At 34.0% G+C, this 20,821-nt stretch overlaps 1 protein-coding gene across 4 annotated transcripts in view; it reads right to left on the reverse strand.

Annotated features, from left to right (window-relative positions):
• LOC140627314 (uncharacterized) overlaps window positions 1-20,821 on the reverse strand; it is a 290,030-nt gene that overhangs the window by 53,619 nt on the left and 215,590 nt on the right. For all 4 annotated transcript variants that reach the window (XR_012026135.1, XM_072815491.1, XM_072815489.1 and 1 more), the window contains exon 9: window positions 13,668-13,787. Coding sequence is in view for 3 of the 4 variants with exons in the window: in XM_072815491.1 (XP_072671592.1) it covers window positions 13,668-13,787 (120 nt within the window). In the remaining variant the exon portion in view is untranslated. The remainder of the gene's footprint in view (window positions 1-13,667; window positions 13,788-20,821) is intronic.

Genomic DNA, 20,821 nt, shown 5'->3' on the forward strand with positions numbered 1-20,821 from the left:
CTTTAAACATTTGACAGAATTCCCCTGGGAAGACATCTGACCCTGAACTTTGTGTCTTGGAAGTTTTTGGATGACCTCTTCAATTTCCTCTATAAATTACTACTAAATGCCCACTTTTGTGATGAATTATTGGGTACTCATTTGGAGCATTTACCCTCAAAATAATACTTTCATTGACTATGACAGTTCTTACCATCCAAAGAGATTCATGATAGATTCATTTAGAATGACCTCATGATTAAGAAATTAAAGGCTGATTTCTTTCAAGGTAAAATAATTCTTTTACTTCATAGTCCTTTATTAGACTGTGAATACCTTGAGACACAGAGAAGATTCCCATTATAAGAAGATTATCTGGCATATAGTAGATAATAAAGGCAGATTACTGAATATGTCAATGAATCAGTCAAAGAGTAAAAAAGTGGTTGTAATCCTTTTCTGGGGTACACTAATTTGAGGCAAAATAGTTCTTTCTAAGTCCATTTCACAAATTTTTTTTTTTACTTCTGTGCAAGCTTATCATGGTTGTTTATTAAATCTAAATATGTGTAGGTTTGCAGGGAATTTCTATTTCAAATGTAATCAAATCACACAATTACATTTTTCTTTAGAAATAATTATTCCTCTAGAATATTTGCATATTTAAAAGTCACTTTTGAAAATTATGTTTAATTTTATTTATTTTTCTGTTTTTTTTTAGAAAGTAAAAAGATAAATAATTTGTTGGAAAGCACTATAAACAATAGCCTATTAAAAAAATGAAGTATTAAGATGGCCAAAAGACACATGAAAAGATACTAAACATCACTCATTACCAGGGAAACACTAATTGAAACTATAATAAGATATTACCTTATATCTGTCAGAATGGCCCAAATCAACAACACAAAAAACAACAGGTGTCAGTGAGAATGTGGAGAAAGGGGAACCCTTTTGCAGTGTTGGTTGGAATGCAAACTGGTGCAGCCACTTTGGAAAACAGTAGGAAGATACCTCAAAAAGTTAAACTACAACTACCTTACCATCCAGCAATTACAGTATGGGGCATTTTACTAAAGAATACAAAAATACTAATTCAATGCACTCCAATGTTTATAGCAGCATTATCTACAATAGCCAAATTATGGAAACATCTAAAGTATCCATCAGCTGATGAATGGATAAAGAAGATGTGGTATATATATGCACATTGGAATATTACTCAACCATAAAAATAATGAAATCTTGCCATTTGCAATGACATGGACAGAACTAGAACGTGAAATCAGACAATCAGAAAGACAAATACCATATAATTTCACTCATATGTGGAATTTTAAAAATAAATACGAAAAGGAGGAAAAAAGGAGAGGCAAATCAATAAACCAAATTTTAACTATAGAGAACAAACTGATGGTTACCAGAGGGGAGATGGATTGGAGGATGGGTTCCATAGGTGATGGGGATTAAAGAATACACTTTTGATAAGCACTGGGTGTTGTATGGAGATATTGAGTCCCTATGTAATACACTAATACTACACTGTATGTTAACTAACTGAAACTTAAATAAAAACTTAAAATGAAGTATTAGAATATTTACTAGGATTCTTTTTATAATAATAGTGCTACTTTGAGGTGCCTGGGTGACACAGTCAGTTAAGTGTCTGATTCTTAGTTTTGGCTCAGGTTGTGATCTCTGGGTCTTGAGATGGAGCCCTGCATCCAGCTCAGCACAGAGTCTGCTTGAGATTTTTCTCTCCCTCTCACTCTGCACCTCCTGCTCCAGCTCTCTCTCTAAAATAAACAAGTAAATCTTTAAAAAATAGTCTTATCTCTCATTTTTATTGAATACTTCAAAAGTGTTCAATGTAATAGTTTATCCTTAGAATAACCTTATTTGGTATAATTAACTCCATTATACTTTTGAGGAAACTATGAGCAGTTAAATAACTTGTCCAGTGTTACATGGTTTAAAATTTATCTATTATAACCTCTTTATTTTTACAAGTGAGAATTTGAAGTTGTGTGATGTTCGGTTAACTGACAAAGATCACAAAGCTATTAATTAATAGAACCAAGACTACTATGTAAGTCTCATGACTCCCAGTGCAGTACTCTTTGCAGTTTAAATAATTAAATTTCATATTATTTATCTATTTTAGAACTTTATAGGTTTTAGCCAAATCACCTTTCTGCCTTCTTTTCTAGACAGAAAAATTTAATCATAGTTGAGTTTTGACTTGAGGGAAAAGTCCAGGTAGAGATAAAGATTGGAAATTATCAGCATATGTATAATAGTTAAAAGCCACCAGAGTCTCCTTAGGTAAAGGGAAGACAGTGCATATTGAATATGGGCATACATCAGAATTACTGAGAGTTTGTTTAAAAATTCACATTCCTAAGCCCCAACCCTACAGATTCTGATTCAGAAGGTATGGAGGCACAGTTCAGAATTCCGCATTTTTTTACAAGAACCTCTAAATATTTCTTATGTATGTAGTCAAATAATCATAACTTGAGAAACACTGAAGCAGAGGGAGCTGAGAAAAAAAAACTTATTACACAGTATGGGAGAATAGCAACATTTATGGAATAAAAAAATTGAATCCAAACAGGGACACTGAGAAACAACCAGATAATTGAGAGAAGAATCCAGAGAGTATGATGCCAGAAAAGCCAATGGAAGAAAGAGTTTCAAAGAAGCAATGACCAACTATGTGAAATGTTGAAGATAAATAAACATGAGGCCTGAAGTTTCAGTAGAGTATTGAGGGCAGAAGATTGGTTTCTACAGGTTGAATAGTGGGTGGGCTGTAAAGGATCCCTAACATGGACTGTCGTTTTAGGAATCTTGGCTTAGCAGTGAAGGAGAAAGGCAATAAAATAATTCAAGGAAGACACAGAAACAAGAACTATTTCATCTGGGGAGATGGGTGAGATTTGAGTGTGACTTTAGATAGAGTGGAATGAGCAGATGAGAAGGAAAGTCAAGGTAAGTGAAAAGGAATAGAAACAAGGTGCTGGAGGACATGAGAAGATAAGAGGATCACTCTTAGGAAGGAGGAGAAACATGTTCTTCTCCATGACTGGAGGGGAGGAAATAAGATTGCCAGTGTAGCTAAGAGTCATTTTAAAGGTGAGAGCACAAGAAGCTAAAAAGGTTCACACCTTATGCTTATTTATTTTTAAGCTGTGTCATAATTATTTGCATACAAATTTAAAACTGTTCTACCTTTTTGATCAAAGTAAACTTTTATCTTGTAAAATATCCATCTTTACTTTCAATAATCCTTTTTCCCTTAAGGTCTACTTGGTCTGATATTCAAAATTTCTTTTGGTAATTGTTTGCGTGGCATCTTTTTTTCCATCATTTTACTTCAAACATGTCATATTTTCATATTTTAGGCATGTGTTTTTTAAGCAGCTTATCGTTGGGATTTTTCTGCCTTGTTTTATCTTAATTGGGATATTTAGTTTGTTTACACTGAATACTATGACTGATATATTTGGATTTAAATCTACCACATTACTACTTGATTTCCACTTTTTCTGCCTACTTTTTTCTTCCCTTTGCTTTTTCTTTCTTGCTTTCTTTTGGATTGCTATTTTCCATTTTCCCTTCTATTGCTTGATAGTTACACATTATTCTATTGTTCTTTTAGTGGTTACCATAAACATACATAGTTTATCAAAGCACTTTTTAACTTCATGGATAGTGCAAGGACCTTAGAATACTTTAACTCTACTTATTTACTCCTTCCTTATTTGTTATTGTTGTAATGTGTTTAAATTATATATATTTTAAATGCCACATTACTATTATTGTTATTATTATCATTTATCCAGTCAATAATCCTTTGTATTTACATACAGATTTACTATTTTTGTTGCTCTTCACTCCTTTTTGCGTCTTTGAGCATTCTTCTGGAAACATTTTTCTTCTGCTGAAGAACATCCTTTAGTTGAGTGTGCTGGTTACAAATTCTCAGCTCTGTTTGTCCAAAAAGTCTTAATTTCACTTTGAAATTTGATTTTTGAATGATTTTTTGTTTTGGGAAATTGAATTCTAAGTTGGCAGTTATTTTCCTTCAGCACTTTCAGTTCACTCTTTGAAAATAGCATTCCATTTTCTTCTTTTTTGCATTGATTTTGGTTTCAATCTTCTCCCAGATCTTGGCCCTCATGTTTTTAAACTGATTGTTAGCTCTCTAATGCCTTAGAGATTTTTTAAAATTTGTCAAACTTTTCTGGCTGTTTTCATCTGGAAGATTGGTGCAAAATACCAAGTCCACAATAAGTGGAGGTATTCCCAGGAAGTTCATAATTGATTGACTCACTATTTCTGAAAGTGGGTATGAGGCCATAAGCTGAGATTGAAAAGTGGCTGGATAAAGGACAGTTTAAAGATAAATTCCCTTTAGAAGTGGTAAAGTTTAGGATTAGCTTTTGAGCAAAGGCAGACAATCACAGATGATTAAATAAACAAATAATACAATTCAACAGAATTTGATAGATGGTAATGACAAGCAGTGGTAGAGAGTGGTGTAATGTATCTGGGTCTCAATTTTCTAATTTTAAAACTGAATATGAAAATATTTTCTGCCCTTTGTATCACAGAGTTATTCTGAGGACCAAATGAAATTATGGTATGCATTTCAAAAGAAATTATAGATGCAAAAGTAAACTATGAGGTGATATAAATATTGGATACTTCTACATATGGAGATTTTAAAAAATTGAATGGAACATGGTAAATTTGAAATCATCTTTTTAAAATGTTTTATTTACTTAAGTAATCTCTGTACCCAATGTGAAACTAGAACTCAGGACTCCAAGATCAAGAGTTGCATGTTCTTTAGTTGAGCCATCCAGGTGCCTCTGAAATCATCTTTTTTCTTAATTCAAAAAAACAAAATGTATGAAAATCCATCTTTATTTTTAGAATTATAAAAATTCTTTAAATTTTCATTCATAGAACTTGCATTTACTGTTGCATTCGCACAGCATTGGGGGAAAATATTCATAGAGGAAGGCTAAGAATAGACAAATAACTGACCATATCACGCTTAGAGCAACTGAGAGAGACGGTGGTAAAGAAGTGAAAATGAATGGGAAAAAGAAGGGACACAAAAAGACAGGTACTCTGTATTAAATTTATACTTCCTTCTTTAAAGCTGAGCTCTTGTAAACCTTCCTAATGAGGATAAATTAGCACAGCTATTCCACCCAGAGCAGCTACTTCTGGAAGCCTATCAAAGTCATTGGTCAAAGGGTTACTAAAGAATGGTCCATGGAGAACACACAGCAAGCCTAGTGTCTAAGGGTTCCTGGTTTTATCTTCTGGGTCCTGCCACTTGAGTGAAAGTAGGATGTTAGCCAAGTAGTTTTAGGCTTCTCCTACTGAGCAGAGGTGAACTATTTACTCTGGACAATTTTGTAACATAGTTCATTATTTGCAATTTCCTCAAGGAAATAGAATCTGAAACTTTGTTTTGGAGGGTAGAAGGACTAAGCCACTTTTTTAAACTAAATGATAGATTTTCAGAATGTACTGTAATAACATATTTTGGAAATACAAAACACTCTTTTTAGATGATCCATACTTACCATGAAAATACCTTGTAGTCATGTAATATTTCAACGTAAAATATGTATTTTATAATTCTGTTCTAACTTCTTACACTTGGAAATGATTCCACTATTGACATATTTTATAACAGAGAGCCCATAAAGTAGACTATTGGGTTTTTAAATGTTAAAAAATGCTAAATTTTCTATTAGCTAAGATAAATACAGTTATTTCTTGGATTTATCCTTCTGTAAAGCATAAAGACTGAATTTCTTGCTATCTAATCATTCTGGGCAGCTTTCTTCTACTGCTAGTCAGTTTCCTCAACAGGAAATATTGCTTTATACCAATATCTATTAACTAGAATGCTGTATGTTATATTTCAAGGATACAATTAAATTTTATGTCTTTAATTTTTATTTTGATTGCTAATAACCAAGAGTTGGCATAGATGTCACAATTTCTTGAAACATGATAGATCTCAAAATTAACTATGGTATCATTGAATACTCACAGCATTTCAATGTTGCAAAGACATTTTAGATGGCTTCCAAAAACAGAGAAAACTGATTCTGCACCATAGCATACAATACAAATCTCAGATTGTATAAGACTTCATGGGATATGATGATGAAAACGTTTGGGTCTTCACAGTCCTTGACCAAATCAATAATCATAATTATCTACATATTAAGTGCATGAAAGGCATATTGAACAGGCATCTTAGATGAAAGATGAATTTGATAAGTTTTTGGTAGAGATGATGTCAATGTACCAGTATATCTCCATGGGCATGAAATACTGGTTCCAGATGAGAAACTTCTTACTTATTCCAATTGAGGTTAGCATTGCCTCACATATGTGGTTAGGCTCTTTAGCCATTTAAGTGAAAGCATCTCATAAAATTTTCACCCATCCCAAAGAGGTTGCAATTTTGTGGCCAGTGTTTAATACAAAATAGCAAGAATAATTCAAGCAGCTGACAAAGAGGAAGGGACATTTTTTTCTGATGCAAAAATCATATCTATATACATATCTATATAGTATTTACTGTTTTATCTCCAAGGTTGTTTTCTCTTTTCACATTACTTGTGTCCATGGAGTTAGAGGAGCTGTTAAATATAAGGAATAGAACCAAAAAGAAGTATACAAAGGGAAAAACATGTCTAATCTAAAAGACAGATTTACTATGAAGCCAATGAAGCTTAAATTTTAGTGCCTCTCACTTATTTAAGCCCATTCCAAGGCTCTGAAAAGTATTTTAGGCTTGTAATATTTTCAAATTTTACAAATTCATATTTGTTGTGATTTTTCTCATTCTAAATTTCAATTTGCATATATATGTGTGTGTGTGTGTGTGTAGTTTTATATATATATTTATATATGTAAGAGGGACTCCCAAACTGTATAAGGCTCAGGCTCTTCAAAACCTGGCCTCCCTTGTTAAAGTGTGCCTTACCAGTAATCAGTTTGATGAATTTGATTTGATTTCCTTCAAACTCCTAACACTCTCTCCCTACCCCCAACATATCTGAATCTATAGCTATAAAACAAACATGTTAATGAAAATCAATAATACTCAATCCGTTTCCATTAAAATTAATCTCTAGGAAGAATATATGCAATAGATAATGATTTCTTTGAAAGGGCACTACAGGAGAAATTAAAATTGTAGGTCTATGAAATGATATTAGAGTCACAGAATTGCAAGTGACCTCTGCTGTCACTCACCCAAGTCCAGAATTTTACAAATAAGAAACAGGTTTAGAGAGGAAATATGACTTATTTAAATTTACATCTAGGTTATTAGTGGTAAAGCAGGGACTTCAAGAAAACGATTTAATCTTTATGCTTATTTCTATTACTCTATTACTATCGTTTGAATTTATTCCCTTCATCATTTATGAAGTTTATTTCCTAACATGCTTGGATTTGTATATTTTGCACATCAAAGTTAAAAGTCTACCCATCTCTACAACTGAGAGTCAAATTATTATTCAATATTTTAAATTATTACTTTGTATACTTCACCATCAACATAAAATATATTTTTTGTATGTGTTTATAGTTTAATTACATCATTGATACATTGAACAATAAAGATAACAGTTTCTATTTTAAAGGTCTATCCATTTTTCAAGTCATTAACTGACTATTTCAACCCAAATAATTCTGTATTTTAAATCATTATCTTGGGGCACTGGGGTGGCAGTCAGTTGAGCATCAGACTCCTGGTTTCAGCTCACGTTATGATCTCAGGATCATGAGATCAAGCTCCTTCTTTGGCTCCATTTTCAGCATGGAGTCTGTTTGAGATTCTCCCTCTCCATTTGCCCCTCCTCATCGTGCTGTCTCTCTCTCTCTCTCTCAAATAAATAAATCTTTAAAAAGTCTCTATTCCCTCTCTTTAGGTAATTATTGTTCCAAGATTCTGTTTTCCATGAAACCCTAATAATGATTTTGTTATGTTTACAAAGATAACAATAAAGTAAGACTTAGCAATAAATTAAAATGATCCTGTAAATACAAGCACACATTTGAAAGATTACTTCAAATTATAGCTTTAAAAAATATCATGTTAAATCAATTATTCTGTTGGAGTAAGCCTAAAGTTTGTTTTTCCTTTTGTTTAAAAGTGAGTTATTAGCCATAACTACCTTACTTTGCAAAAGAACTGGAAACTCACATAAATACCAAGACAGATGCAATGATTTATGATTGGGCTAAAATTATTCACATAAAAAATGCTAGCTGGCTTCATTGGAAATTAATCCTCAGGCTTATTTCTGAACTTAAAAATTCCTGACCTAAATGAATTATAAAAATCTTTACAATAAATTTCTTTACATGTAAGTAATATAAAATGCAGATAAGTTAACACTAAGACCCAGGGATTAAATGGATAAAGGTTATGAAAAATCAATTCAGCTAAAAAAAAATAAGAATGACTAATAAATATAATGAAAAACACTTAACCTCATTAATTGTAAGAAAAACAAAGGTGGCCAGGATTATACTTATGACTACTTGTCACCTGCATAACTCTATTTGTTTAAACAGTAAAAGCATCATGAAATGGCTATGGATGCATGCTGCTAATAAAAGTGTAAACTGATACAACTCTTTAGGAAAGCAATTTTTTCAACATATATTAAGAAACTAAAAACATTCATAACCATTGGACCAGTAATTTCATGCCTAAGCAACTAAGACTGATAAAATACTTTATGTGTGGCAATTCACAATTATGTATGTCAAAGAAGTATATATAGTAGTAACATAGCAAAAACATGAAAAAAAATTTGAATTCCAGAAATGAAAAAGATAATTATATTCATATGTTCAAGTTATATTATGTGTGTATATGTGTATATACACAATTGTGTATGTCACAATTGTATAAGTAAAATATGAATAGAAGAAACAATGGGAGAAAATACACAAATATTATTAATCATTAAAGCAATTCAAATGCTTTTCTATATTTTTCACATTTCAGATAATGAGAAGTTATTACTTTCAAATTCAAAACAATTAACTCTAATAATAATGATAAATGTAGAAAATAGGAGAGACACGAATAACGTATAAGAAAAAATGTTTAAGCAATTAAGCACATGCTCAAACAAAAATGAGGTTTGATTTTACAATCTAGTAGGATAAAGAAAAGAGATAAAATCCAATACAGGTAAGAAGAGAGGCAAGATGGCAGAAGAGAAAGGCACCTCATTTCATCTCGTTCCCTGAATTTAGCTAGATAATTATCATATCATTCTGTATACTTATGAATTCAACCTGAGATTTAAGAAAAGAATAGCCAACATTCTACAAATAGAAAAGCAACCACATTTTTGCAAGGTAGGTGTGTGGAGAAGAGAAACTAATTGGAAATAGTGGAAGATAAATGGGGAGGAAGGAGCCTGTGTAAGCTGGCTACAGGAAAATGATATAGCCCTGAAGTACAAAATCAGAACCTTTAGAAATTTGCTCCAGTAAGAGACGTCCCTGCCTGAAAGTTGCTTAGTGGTTAAGTGGTGCAAAAATCCCAGGTGAGACAATGTGGTCTCAAGATCCCCAGAGTTACAGAAAAAAACAGAAGTGCCTGAGCCAGAAGAGTTCCCAAGCATTGGAGCAGTGAAACTGGTTTAGGTCAGCTATCTCTCAAGAGCAGTCTCTCAGCTCAATTTGCCATAAACCAGGAACTGCAGCCTGATCCAGTGACGACTTTCCAGGCTGGGGCCCTATAAAGGACAAGAAATGGGGCAATGCTCTGACTTCCTCTGGGAGGGAGCAGAATGGGTGACACAAGAAATCGGTGAACACTCTGTGCTGGGGTGATGCAAAGCACACAAACACAGCAACCTCTGACTTTCCCTGGGAACACTGGAGTGGGCCCACATTGTAGGAGTCTGCAGAATTTGTCACACACCATAATCTTTCAGCTCCAGGGCTGGAGATCAGGGCATTGTCATTTTTATTTTCACACTCTAAAGAGTCCAGGAAAGCCTTCAGGGAACAAAAGCCACACAGAGAACCAGCTTACACTGAGCTTGGCCCTCTGGCAAGAGGTTGTGCAACTCCACTAAGGCAAAGAAACCTGAGGATCAGCATAGCAGGCCCTTCTCCCAGAAGACCAGCTGGAGAAAGAAACGGGCATTCAAGTCCAAGCGGTGGAGTGGAACCCTCAAAATCAATAAAAATTGATCAACACTCTGACATGTAATAGTGAAACTTTCAATTTCAGAGACAAAGAGAAAATTCTGAAAGCAGCTGGTGACAAGAGGTTCTTAACCTAAAAGTGTAAGAACATTAGACTGGCAACAGACCTATCCATAGAGACCTGGCAGGCCAGAAAGTGCTGGCATGATATATTCAGGGTACTCAATGAGAAAACCATGCAGCCAAGAATACTTTATTTAGTTATGCTGTCATTCAGAATGGAAGGAGAGATAAGTTCCAGGATGGATAGAAACTAAAAGAATATATGACCATTTAACCAGCTTAGCAAGAAATATTAAGGGGATCTTATAAGTGAAGAGGGAGCCAAAAAGTAACATAGAACAGAAAAAAAAAGAAAAAAAATCTATAGAAACAGTGACTTTACAAGTAATACAATGGCACTAAATTCATATCTTTCAATGGTTACTCTGAAATGTAAATGGACTAAATGCTTCAATCAAAAGACACAGAGTATCAGATTGGATAAGAATGCAAAACCTATTCATATGATACCTATAAAAGTCTCATTTTTAGACTCAAAGATACCTCCAGATTGAAAGTGAGGGGTGGAGAATCATTTATCATTTATCATGCTAATGGACCACAAAAGAAAGCAGGGGTAGCAATCCTTATATCAAACAAATTAGATTTTAAAACAAAGACTGTAGTAAGGGATAAAGAGGGACCCTATATCATACTTAAAGGGTTTTCTGACATGCAGATCTAAAAATTATAAATATTTATGCTCCGAACCTGGGAGTAGCCAACTATATGAACATTAATAACCAAATTAAAGAAACACATTGATAATAATATTAGGGGACTTCAACACCCACTTATGGCAATGGACAGATCATCTAATTAGGAAATCAATAAGGAAACAAGGGCTTTGAATGACACAGCATACCAGATGAACTTCACAGATGCTCATAGAGCATTCTATCCTATAGCAACAGAATACACATTCTTCTCAAGTGCACATGGAACATTCTCCAGAATAGATCACATACTGGGTCACAAATCATGTTTCAACCAGTACCAAAAGACTGGAATTATTCTTTGTATATTTTCAGAACACAGTACTTTGAAACTTGAATTCAATCCCAAGATGAGATTGGAAGGGAGGCAAACACTTGGAGGTTAAAGAGTGTCCTACTAAGGAATAAATGAGCCAACCAGGAAAATGAAGAAAAATTTTTAAAAAATTCATGGAAACAAATGAAAATGAAACAAAACTGTTCAAAACATTTGGAACACAGTTAAGTGGTCCTAAGGGGGAAGTACATTGCAATACAATCCTTTTTCAAAAAGTTAGAAAAACCTCAAATACACAAGCTAACTTTATACTTATAGGAGCTGGAGAAAGAACAGCAAATAAAACCTTCTCAAGAAGGAGTAGAGAAATAGTAAAGACTAGAGCAGAGACCAATGAAATAGAAACCAGAAGAATAGTAGAACAGATCAACAAAGCTATAAGCTAGTTCTTTGAAAGCCTTAATAAGATTGATGAACCCCTAGCAAGATTTATGAAAAAGAAAAGAGAAATGACCCAGATTAATAAAACCATGAATGAAAGAGGAGAGATCATGACCAATATCAAGAAAATACACAAAATTTTAAAAACATATTATGAGCAAATATACACCAAAGAATTAGGCAATCTGGAAGAAATGGATGCATTTCTGGAAACTTATAAACTAGAAATGGGCAGAAGACATGCAAAGATATTTTCTTCAAAAAGATATATAAAGGGAAAACAGAAACATGAAAAATGTTCCATAGCACTTGGCGCCAGGAAAATACAAATCAAAACCAAAATAAAATACCACTTTCCACCAGTAAGAATAGCTAAAATTAAGACAGGAAACAACAAACGTTGGCAAGGATTTGGAGAAAGGGGAATCCTCTTACATGGCTGGTGGGAATAAAAGCTGGTACAGCAACTCTGGAAAATGATATGGAGGTTTCTCAAGAAGTTAAAAATAGAGATATCCTATGATTCAGCATTTGCACAATTAGGAATTTATCCCAAAGGTACAAAGGTATTGATCTGAAAGCATTCCTGCACTCCAATGTTTATAGCAGCATTGTCCACAATAGCCAAACTGTGGGTAGAGCCCAGATGTCTATTGACAAATGAATGGATATAGATGTGTGGTGTACATATACAATGGAATATTACTCAGCCATCAGAAAGGATGAATACTTACCATTTACATCAACATGGTTGGAACTGGAGTTTATTATGCTGAGCAAAATAGGTCAATCAGAGAAAGCCAATTATCATATGGTCTCACTCATATATGGAATATAAGAAACGGGGGAGGAATCATAGGGCAGGGGAGGGAAAACTGAATGGGAAGTCATCAGAGAGGGAGAAAAACCAGGAGAGACTCTTAACTACAGGAAAGAAACTGAGGGATGCTATGGGAGATGGGGGTTCATTTGGTGATGTGCATTAAGCAGGGCACATGATGTGATGAGCACTGGGTGTTATTCGCAACTGATAAATTATTGAACACTACAACTAAAACTAAATATGTACTATATGTTGACTAATTGAATTTAAATTTAAAAAAAAATAAAAATCTGGGATGCCTGGGTGGCTCAGCAGTTAAGCGTCTGCCTTTGGCCCAGGGCATGATCCTGGAGACCCAGGATCAAGTCTCACATCGGACTCCCTGCATGGAGCCTGCTTTTCTCTGTGTCTCTGACTCTCTCTGTGTCTCTCATGAATAAATAAATAAAATATTCATAATAAATAAATAGATAAATAAATAAATAAATAAATAAATAAAAGCTAATATTTGAGGGGTAATCCAATACTGGTGAAAATATAGGTTTTAATTTGAATTCTTTTGGTAGATAATTTGATAATATGAATATTCTTAAAACATTGTACATTCTGAAAAAAAAAAAAAAACATTGTACATTCTGTCACCATAATCAGAATCATAGGAATATAACTGATGAAAATTCCTTGTAACACTTTTTTAGAAAACTTTGCTTAAAAACCAGAATCATAAAAATGTATTCAAGAAAATTATTTGAATATTTGCAATATATTATACTTACAAAGATAATAATATCAGCAGCTTTACTTCTAAAACCTGAAAATTGATGGTAACCTACATAATCAGATAATAACTGAATAATTAAATAAGCCACAGTTTAAAAATTCAATAATACATGGGGCTGTTACTTAAAATTAAGATAATGACTATATGAAAAAGAACAATGTGATTGCATCATTATATATTCTGTATACAGAGAAACATTGAAAGAAGTCAAAAGCACGTAAGTAATTGCTGTGTTAAATTAGAAAGCATCTTATTGACATTTTAAATTTTTTTCAAATGCCTAATATTAATGATAAGTCTTTTTTTAAAACTGCTTACCACTTGCACCCTAGATACTTCCTCTTCAGGGGTAAGAAATTCTGTAATCTGTGTTTCTGGTCCTATAACATCAGGTGGCAGAGCAATTATATAATGACAGATTTTATTCACATTCTTGCACTAGACAAGAAGAAAAGAAACAAGATTCATGAAACCCATATTAACATCTCTAACTCAATTCTCATATGTAATTGCCATAATTTTCATTTCTCAAAAACTGAATATATATATGTATACATATACACATATACCTATGTATGTGTATTTGTATTCAGGGAAATATATTACATGACTCATCAACAGGATGAAAAATGTATTTGGTTGATTCTAGAGTCAACTACGTAGTATCAAAGTATAAAACTAGGTTAAATTTTTAGGTCCTCTCAATTGTGGTGTAAGCAATGTGAAGATGAATAAGAAAAAGTAAAAAATAGATTTTAAATATTCATTTATTTTTGAAAAGAAATGGAAAATTTCATGGAAATTTTTGAAAAGGCAGAAGAACCTAAAAAGAAATAAACTATCACTAAGAATCTCACCCACAGGGAAACAGGCTAAATATTATATTTATTTATCATGACCTCCATAAATATCTATTAACTATAGCTTTATTTTAAAATTAACTTTTGGTAGAGATTTTTATATATGTTTTATTTATGCTTTTAGGGACTATATTGTCATTTCCTTTAAATATTTGAACTGTCTGAATTTTAACATCTTTTTAAAGATTTATTTTATTTATTTGAGAGACAGAATGGTGAGAGGAACAGAGGTAGAGAGAATATCAATCAGACTCCATGCTGAGTGTAGATTCAGACATAGGGCTCAAACTCATGATCCTGAGATCATGACCTGAGCTGAAATGAAGAATTAGATATTCAACTAACTGAACCACCCAGGTACCCCTTTAATATTTTGATATAACACAAAACTCATTTCTGAACATCAGTAAGAGTTTAAAAAAGGAAATGAAAACTTTAAATAAAAGAGTTATAAATAATAGCCCAATAAACCACCTACTTACTTAGTAAATCTCATAGGTGGGAATTGTAGCTTATATATAAGTCTTTGAATCTCCTTCACTTAACACAATTCTAAGTATTATACCAAAGCTACATAAATACTTATTGTTGGTGAGTACGAGGGCATAGAAGCAATTTTCTAACTTTTCCAAGGAATAAGTAAGATGATTAAGCCTAATATTGCCTTCAGGTAAAGGAGTGGTTTAAATGATTACAGAGCAAAATATCTTACAATATTAATGACTTGAAAAAGAACCTATAGGTAAAAAAAATACATACCCATGATCAAATGTATATTTTACCCCTGATAAATATCTCAACTCAATATGTTACATTTAAAGTGCAGTTATAAATATTGCATAGGTCATATATGCATGAATAGGCTGATTTTTAAAAGCAGAGTCAGATATTATTTAGGTTGGGTATTACCTTAAATAACACCTGATCCAATCCCTTCATTTTAAGATGAGGAAACTGAGGATGTAATATTTGACGCTCAAGGGGTAAGTATCATATCATTATGCTCTTTGTATTTCTTTTACCTAAACTGAGTACATGGATTATAATAGATGTTCATCAACTGTTTACTGAATGAATTAAATGTATTTCCAACTGGAACTTCATGCTTTATCTTGTCAGTTTCTTAATTGTTACATCAACGTGTCATGCTCATTCCTGTTTTCATATTGTTCTTTTCCATTGAAATGTCCCTACTTTAACCTCTGTTAAACCAAATTGTTTCCAGCTTCCAGAACACAATTGAGTTACAATTTTATTTGTTAAATCTTATAGGCCATTCTAGGTTTCTCTTGACACTATGACTATCTTTCCACTCAAATGATATTGCAGAACAATCTACCATATAAATCCTTAAATTTATGTGTTAATTATAGTGGAATTAAATTTTAAAAAATAGGGGCACTTGGGTGGTTCAGTTCATTAAGCATCTGATCTTGATTTGGGCTCAGTTCATAATCTCAGGGTTGTGAGATCAAGCCCCACATTGGACTCTGCTGGGTGTGGAGACTGGTTGGGATTCTCTCTCACCTTCTCCCTCTGCCCCTCACCCCACTCAGGTGTGTGTGTGTGTGTGTGTGTGTGTGTGTGTGTGTGTGTGTGTGCATGCGCACATGCTCTCTCTCTCTCTAGGAAAAAAAGTTAAAAAACAATGACCCTATCACCCCTGAAATTGCACTACTAGGTATTTACTCAAAGGACACAAAAATATTGATTCAAAGGGGCACATGCACCCTGATGTTATAACAGCATTATCAACAATAGACAAATTATAGACAAAGCCCAGATCTCCATCAACTGAGAATGGATAAAGAAGCCATGAGGTGTGTGTGTGTGTGTGTGTGTGTATGTGTGTGTGTGTGTGTGTGTTTAGAAGAGAATATTACTCAGCCACTAAAAAGAATGAAATCTTGCTATTTGCAAGCACTTGAGTGCAGCTAGAGTGTATTATGCTAACTAAAATAAATCAGTTAGAGAAAGATAAATACCATATGATTTCACTCACATGTGAAATTTAAGAAATAGGAGAGATAAACATATGGGAAGGAGGAAAAAAGTAAGGGAAGCAAATCATAAAAAGTTTAACTTCAGAGAACAAACTGAGAGTTGACAGTGGGAGATGGGTGGGGAACAGGCTAAATGAGTGATGGATATTAAGGAGGGTACTTGTGATGAGCACTGAGTGTTACATGTAAGGGATGAATCAGTAAATTCTATATCTGAAACCTATTTTACCATAGTATTATGAACTTAGAATTTAAATAAAATTTAATTAAAAAAGATTACAAATAGATTGATAGATAATTAAAGAAATGAAAATATATACTGATGTTCACTGACAAGATCTAATATTGTTAAGATGGCAATAATCTCCCATGTTGACCTACAGATTCAAAACACTATGCCTCAAAATCCTAGCTGGCTTCTGTACAGCAACTGACAAGCTTATCTAAAAACTCATGGAAAAGCAAGGGACCAAAAATTGTTTTAAAACAATCTTTTATAAAAAGAATAAATAAATAAAGGGCTCATACTTTGTAATTTCAAAAATTGCTATAATGTGTAGTTGCACATGAATAAACATCCAGATCAATGGAAAATAACTGAGTATTCAGAAATAAGCCTCTCATTTATGGTCTATTTTAAATAGGGTGCTGATAAATTTTGAAGGGGAAAGAATAGTCTCTTCAGGAAATAGTGCTGGGACAGCTGGGTATTCACATTCAAAAATAAATTTGGACAATTATCTCCCTACCTTTATCCCCAATGTTTATAAAAATTACCTCCACAAGAATTATACAGCTAAATGTAAGAGCTATAGCAATAAAATTTCTGGAGAAAACATAGAAGTAAATATTTGTGACTTGACTAACCCAAAGTTTTAGTTATGATATCTGAAGAACAAGTGACAAAAGAAACTGCAGATAAATTGGACTACATTGAAATGAAAAACTGTTGAGTGAGAGTGATGTCACCTAGATGACAGAGAAGACCACAACCTCCATTCCCCAACAAAGATAAACAGTTGGACAGCTATCTTCAAATGAAAATAGTCCAGGAGAATAGAGGAGTCTACTTAAGTAGCTCTACCAACACAATGGAACAAAAAACCTGACAATAAATGCACAAAATGGGTAGAAGAATAACTTAATTTAGTCTTTATCACCTCATCCTCTAGGTCAGCACTGCTCACTGCCAAGAGGAATGTCCTAGCTCAAAAGAGTTCCCCTTGCCAACAAAGGGAAAGCGGGCAGTGACGATCTTCCTCAGCCCATTGGGGCACTATATGGAGAATCCATTTCAGTTCTATTCCACACAGATAACAGCAAAGCTGAGACACCCGGAGATGGCTAAGAACAAGGAAGAAGGACAGGGACTACCAATGTCAGCCACACAGGAGTGACATTGGTTCCTAGTGGCTTGCTTGGCAGAGAACCCCAGAACACTTCAATACTAAGGATCTCTTGCAGATGCTGTACATCTCCCAAATTTCATCACCATACACCTCATCACAGACACCAACAGAAAGCTCAGCCGCTTTTAGCATTGAAGAAAACAATAGCAAGCACAGCTGTCATGTATTCCCTGTAGATTTTGTTGCTGAAGTTTTTGCCCCACTATTTTCATGTTTTCAGATGACAGCCAGCTCAGTCCCTATTCATGCTGGAGCCCATATCCATAACAGCAGCCAGCCCTGGCCTCTGTAACTGTAGTCATGCAAGACATCAGTCTAGACCCCACGGTTGACCTCCCTCACTGTGAGCAGACTTGTGACTAGCCTCTAGCAACTGTGCATCTGCACCATCCTAACTCCAGCCACTGGCCTTTTCTGCCATGTGCATACTTGTGGAAAATTCCTATAGCTGCCCAAGTGTGCATGGACAGCCAAGATCCCCACAGTTGCTGGTTGACTCAGATTCATCCTGACTCTTGTCACTATCATGCACTACTTGACTTTGCACTATCCCCTGCTGCTGTACACCTGTACATTGCCAATCTAACTCCTCCTATTAACCTCCACTGCCATGAACACACCTGGAGTGAGCCCCTACAGCTGAAGTGCATACTAGATAGCCAAGGCCTGCATAGCTGTCTGTGGATCTGGATATAGTCTTGACTCCAATCACTGACCTATATTACTGAAATCACCAAGTTGTGCGTCTGGTCACTAGTGGATTGACTCTATCACCAGCTTCCACTGCCATGCATGCACCAATAACAAGCTATGTTCATGAGTGTATACTGACAGCCAGAGCCTACACAATTGCTGTGGGTTTGGATATGATCCTATTTTCAGTCACTGGTCCATAATATTGTGCTAACCTTCAGCTATATACCTGCACTCTTCTGACCTGAGGGCTGCCATTATTCTCCACTGCTATGTGCATCCCTGTGGCAAGACTTTGTGGCTACAGGAGTATAGGAAAACAGCGAGTGCCCCTGCAGCTGCTAGTGTACCTACAGTTGGCCCAAGCCCTTGCTGCTGACTCTGATTCTCACCACAATGTGTATATCTGCAGAGAGCCTCTGTGACTACACAGGCACTGGTGAAGCATATGCATACCACCAGCATGTTACCAATGCTGCCTGCTCTGGTCCCTAACCACTGAATCTGGAGTCACCACTGAGAACCCCAAAAAGCACTGCAGTCACTGTAGACTTCCCAAAGTTTTCATCAAGTATCACCCAGTCATTAATGTCGTAGACATGAGGGGTCTTAGTCAACAGCTTTGATAATATATTGAAAATGCTGAAAGAAAAGTGCCAACAAAGAGTACTTTATGTGGCAAAGTTGTCCTTCATAACTGAAGAAAAGATAGACTCAGAGCAAAAGAAAAAAAAAAAAAACAGGAGTTCATCAGCACGTGACCTTCCTACACCTGTCTTACAAGAATTATTGAAAAGAGTTTTTCAAGCTCAAATGAAAGGATGCTAATTAGTCACATAAAAATATATTAAACACTGGTTAAGGTATATAGTAAAATTCAGAATACAATACCATATGATACTGTATTATGGCAGTGTGTTAATCACTTAACTCTATTATAAAGATGAAAGGAGTACTAAAAATATTTATTTACTTTACAAGTAATGCAAGTAGTCATTTTTGACGATGATTAAAGAAGGAGTCTTTTCCTCATTTACTAGCCATTTGATGCACCTCAGAACAAAACACCTGGGAAATTACAGAGTCAAATAGGGAAAGGACTTTCCAATTATCGTAGAAATATCACCTCATATTTTCTTCTACTATAGTTTCTTTCAAACTAGGTACTACTATACATTAGACTAGAATCTCAGGATTGGATTCAGACTTCACCTGCCTCCTTCCTCTTCCTCTGCTATATTCTACTCCAGTTACAAACATACAAACAAAATAAGCAACAGTTTGTCTATATGGTGCTAATATGTCAGTGGGAATTAATTTGTCAGTGCATTACTGTGTTCTGTACAATGAATTAACCTCTGTAGTTTCAACAGGGTCTTTCTGAAAATCTAATATTTGAATCCAAGTATGGTAGTGTGATACTGGCATAATGATTGACTATCAGGTAATGAAACAAAATAGACTGGTCAGACACGGACCTTCACTTACACAGTCATTCAAATTTTGACAAGGGAAAAAACAAAACAAAACAAAAACAGAAAAAAAAATTTGACAAGGGAACCAAAACAATCCAATCAAAATAGGAAGCTTTTCCCACAAATGTGACTAAAACAACTTAAAATCCATATGGAAAGTACAATGATCTGTAACTTCTATATTAAACCATACATAAAAAATATTTTGAGATGGATCATAAATCTAAATATAAAAACTAAAATTATAAAGCACTTAGATGAAAATATAAAAGGGTATCTTCACAACTTGAGGTAAGCAAAGTTTTATTAGACATGACACACAAAGCAATAGCATAAAAGAAAAAAAAACATTAGACTGCTTCAAAATTAAAAACTACTACTCCCCAAAAGATTCCATTAAGAAAATGAATGTGCAATCTCTATAGTGGGAGAAAATACTGTAAATACCTGACAAAGGACTGGTATCCAGGCTATATCTATATTAAAACTCCAGTAATTCAATAAGAAAAATACAACCAGTCATGTTTCAAAAAAAAAAGTTTTGAATAGACACTATACACACAAAAAAGATATATGAAAGGACAAAACACATATAGAAGTACATATTATATGTAAAAGTGTTTAACATAATCAGTTAACACAAAAATGCAAAATTAAAGCTAGAATGAGATACCACTACATACTCACCAGAATAACTGAAATTGAAAAGTCTGACAATTCCAAATTTTGGCAATGATGTGGAACAACTGGAAATTTTGTACATTTATTATTGACATATAAAATATAGTTACTTTTGGAAAAGTTCTGGAAGACTCTTATAAAATTAAACATGCACCTTCACTAGCAGTCTTATTCCCAGGTATTTCCAAAAAGAAATTAAAATATATGCCTACAAAGATTGAAAAATATTCACAAAGTTAACAGGATTTTTAGGGCAGTGAAAATATTCTGTGCTATAATGCTGGATACACATTACACATTTGTCTGAACTTGGAATGTACAACATCAAGTTTGAACCATAACGTAAATTAT

Source organism: Canis lupus, chromosome X (genome assembly GCF_048164855.1).
Source record: "Canis lupus baileyi chromosome X, mCanLup2.hap1, whole genome shotgun sequence".
Taxonomy (NCBI): domain Eukaryota; kingdom Metazoa; phylum Chordata; class Mammalia; order Carnivora; family Canidae; genus Canis; species Canis lupus.